Below are 2,026 nucleotides of genomic sequence, written 5' to 3' on the forward strand. Positions count from 1 at the left end.
ACACACACACACACACACACACACACACACACACACACACACACACACACAGCGGTTTCAGCTCCTCTAAAGTTAGTCTTGGTTAAAAATGACTATGAACTTTTGTGTTTTCTGTTGGTCAAACAGAACATTGAAAGACGTCACTGTAACAGGATTTTTTTCAGTATTTTCGGACTTTATCGACAAGATAATTTCAATTTCATTTAGTGTCAAATCCTCGCACGACACTTTCCAGATAGAAAAGCGGGTCTAGACCACACTCAATAATTTGCGGAGACCCAACATATCCATCCAGAGCAATTTCAGGAAAACAATGAAAGTATCTGAGAGTCGTATTGGTCCTTTCATCTGACTCTCAGCAAGAAGAGAATGAGCAGTCCCAAAATGTCAAACTAATCCTTTTTACACCAAACTGTCGACCGATCGTCGTGGAGACCGCGTTACCAAAACTGTATTTCCTCCACAATGACGATGCTGAAGGCAGACGACTCAACCAAACGGCACAAGTTACGGACAACTTGAGGCAGATTTTGAGATTTAAAAAAAACAACAACAAATAATTGTGTCAGATCAGAACAGTCAAAAGATGCATAAGAGTCAGACGTGTCTGACAAAGAGGAGTTCGCAACGACAGACAGAACCACAACGAAACCGCGTCAGAAGTCGGAGTCGTCTGTGGCGGAGTTATCGCCGTTGGTGGAGACTCCGAGCATCCGCGGGGGGGTTTCCCCAGCCTCCTCCTCCACCTCCACCACCTCCTCCTCCTCCTCCTCCTGCTCCTCCTGCTTCTTCTTCTTGTCGTGGTTCTTGATGTGAATGAGCAGACCCCTCTCGGTCATTTCGTAGATCTGACACTTGGCGCAGTGGTGTGGCGACACGCCCACGTGCCTGAACTGGTCGGCCAGGTACGTCACCACGGACTGGAAGCCTCTGTTGCAGATGTGGCAGCGAGGGATGACGCCCGGGTGCACCGTCTCCAGGTGACTCCTCAGACCCCACCGCGACCCTTTATACCCCCCCTTCCCCGCCTCCGTCGGGCACAGGTGGCAGGTGAACACGGCGGCCTTGTTGGCGTGGCGTTTCGTGTGCCGGTCCAGCTCGATCTGGGTGCGAACCGAGCGCTGGCACGGCACGCAGAAGAACTTCTTGTTGGTGTCCAGGTTGTGCATGTGCTTCAGATGCACGGCCAAACCCGAGCCCCTCTTGAAGAACTTGCCGGGCGGCGGGCACAGCGTGCACACCAGCCGACTGGGACCCACGCCCGAGTTCACCCCCATCACGTCGCTGTAGTGCTCCCCGAGCTCCAGCACGCTCTTATTGCTCAGAACTTCCTCCTCTTTTTCCTCCTCCGCGATCAGCTTCTTCTTCTGCCTCGCGCCGGGTCTCGGCCTCGGCGCTACGGACGGTTTGGGCTCCACGGGTTTTGGAGCTCTGGCGCTCTCTCCCACCCGGGGGTGTGTGATTATCGGCTTTTTGGACGGGAGCGGTTTGTCCACAGACATCGTGAACTGGTAGCTCTCTCCCTCCTCTTCGGGATTTGAATACTCGATGACGTAAACGCCGTCTTCTTCTTCCTCCTCTTCCTCCGCCGCAGGCATCAAGTACTCCATCTCGTACCGTGCGGCGTCTTTCACCTTCCCCCTGTCTTGACACTGTTCCTCCGCAATGTGTGTGTCGTCTATCCTCACCACTCTTATCTGGTCCATCCCGCCTGCGCCGTCCCAGTTTCCATTTCCTGACACGACTGAAGACGACGTTGCTTTTCCTGCAGGCCCGCCTCCGACCGCCGGGCGTTCAGAAGACGTCTAACACAAGAAAAACAGGGGTTTTACAATGTTTTGGAGGCACCAGATTCATTCACAGTCAGCAGAATACACCTTTAATTGTGTAAAATCATTGTTTTCTGTTTTTTTTTTTTAGGGTCTTTAGTGAGATATCAGCGTGTCACCCCACTGCTGCACCACGTCTCAGCTCTATAAGATGACTGAGGGGGGTCTGAGTACAATTAATATACCCCCCCCCCCCC

The 2,026-nt window shown here is 52.6% G+C and overlaps 1 protein-coding gene across 2 annotated transcripts in view; it reads right to left on the minus strand.

The window, feature by feature from the left end:
- Nucleotides 1-2,026, minus strand: part of si:dkey-226l10.6 (zinc finger protein Gfi-1b) — a 5,107-nt gene that overhangs the window by 758 nt on the left and 2,323 nt on the right. For both annotated transcript variants that reach the window (XM_032504541.1, XM_032504540.1), the window contains exon 2: nt 1-1,805. This exon is cut by the window's left edge and continues 758 nt beyond it. In XM_032504541.1, the coding sequence (XP_032360432.1) occupies nt 657-1,805 (1,149 nt within the window). In that variant the 3' untranslated portion in view covers nt 1-656. The remainder of the gene's footprint in view (nt 1,806-2,026) is intronic.

Source organism: Etheostoma spectabile, chromosome 22 (genome assembly GCF_008692095.1).
Source record: "Etheostoma spectabile isolate EspeVRDwgs_2016 chromosome 22, UIUC_Espe_1.0, whole genome shotgun sequence".
Lineage (NCBI taxonomy): Eukaryota > Metazoa > Chordata > Actinopteri > Perciformes > Percidae > Etheostoma > Etheostoma spectabile.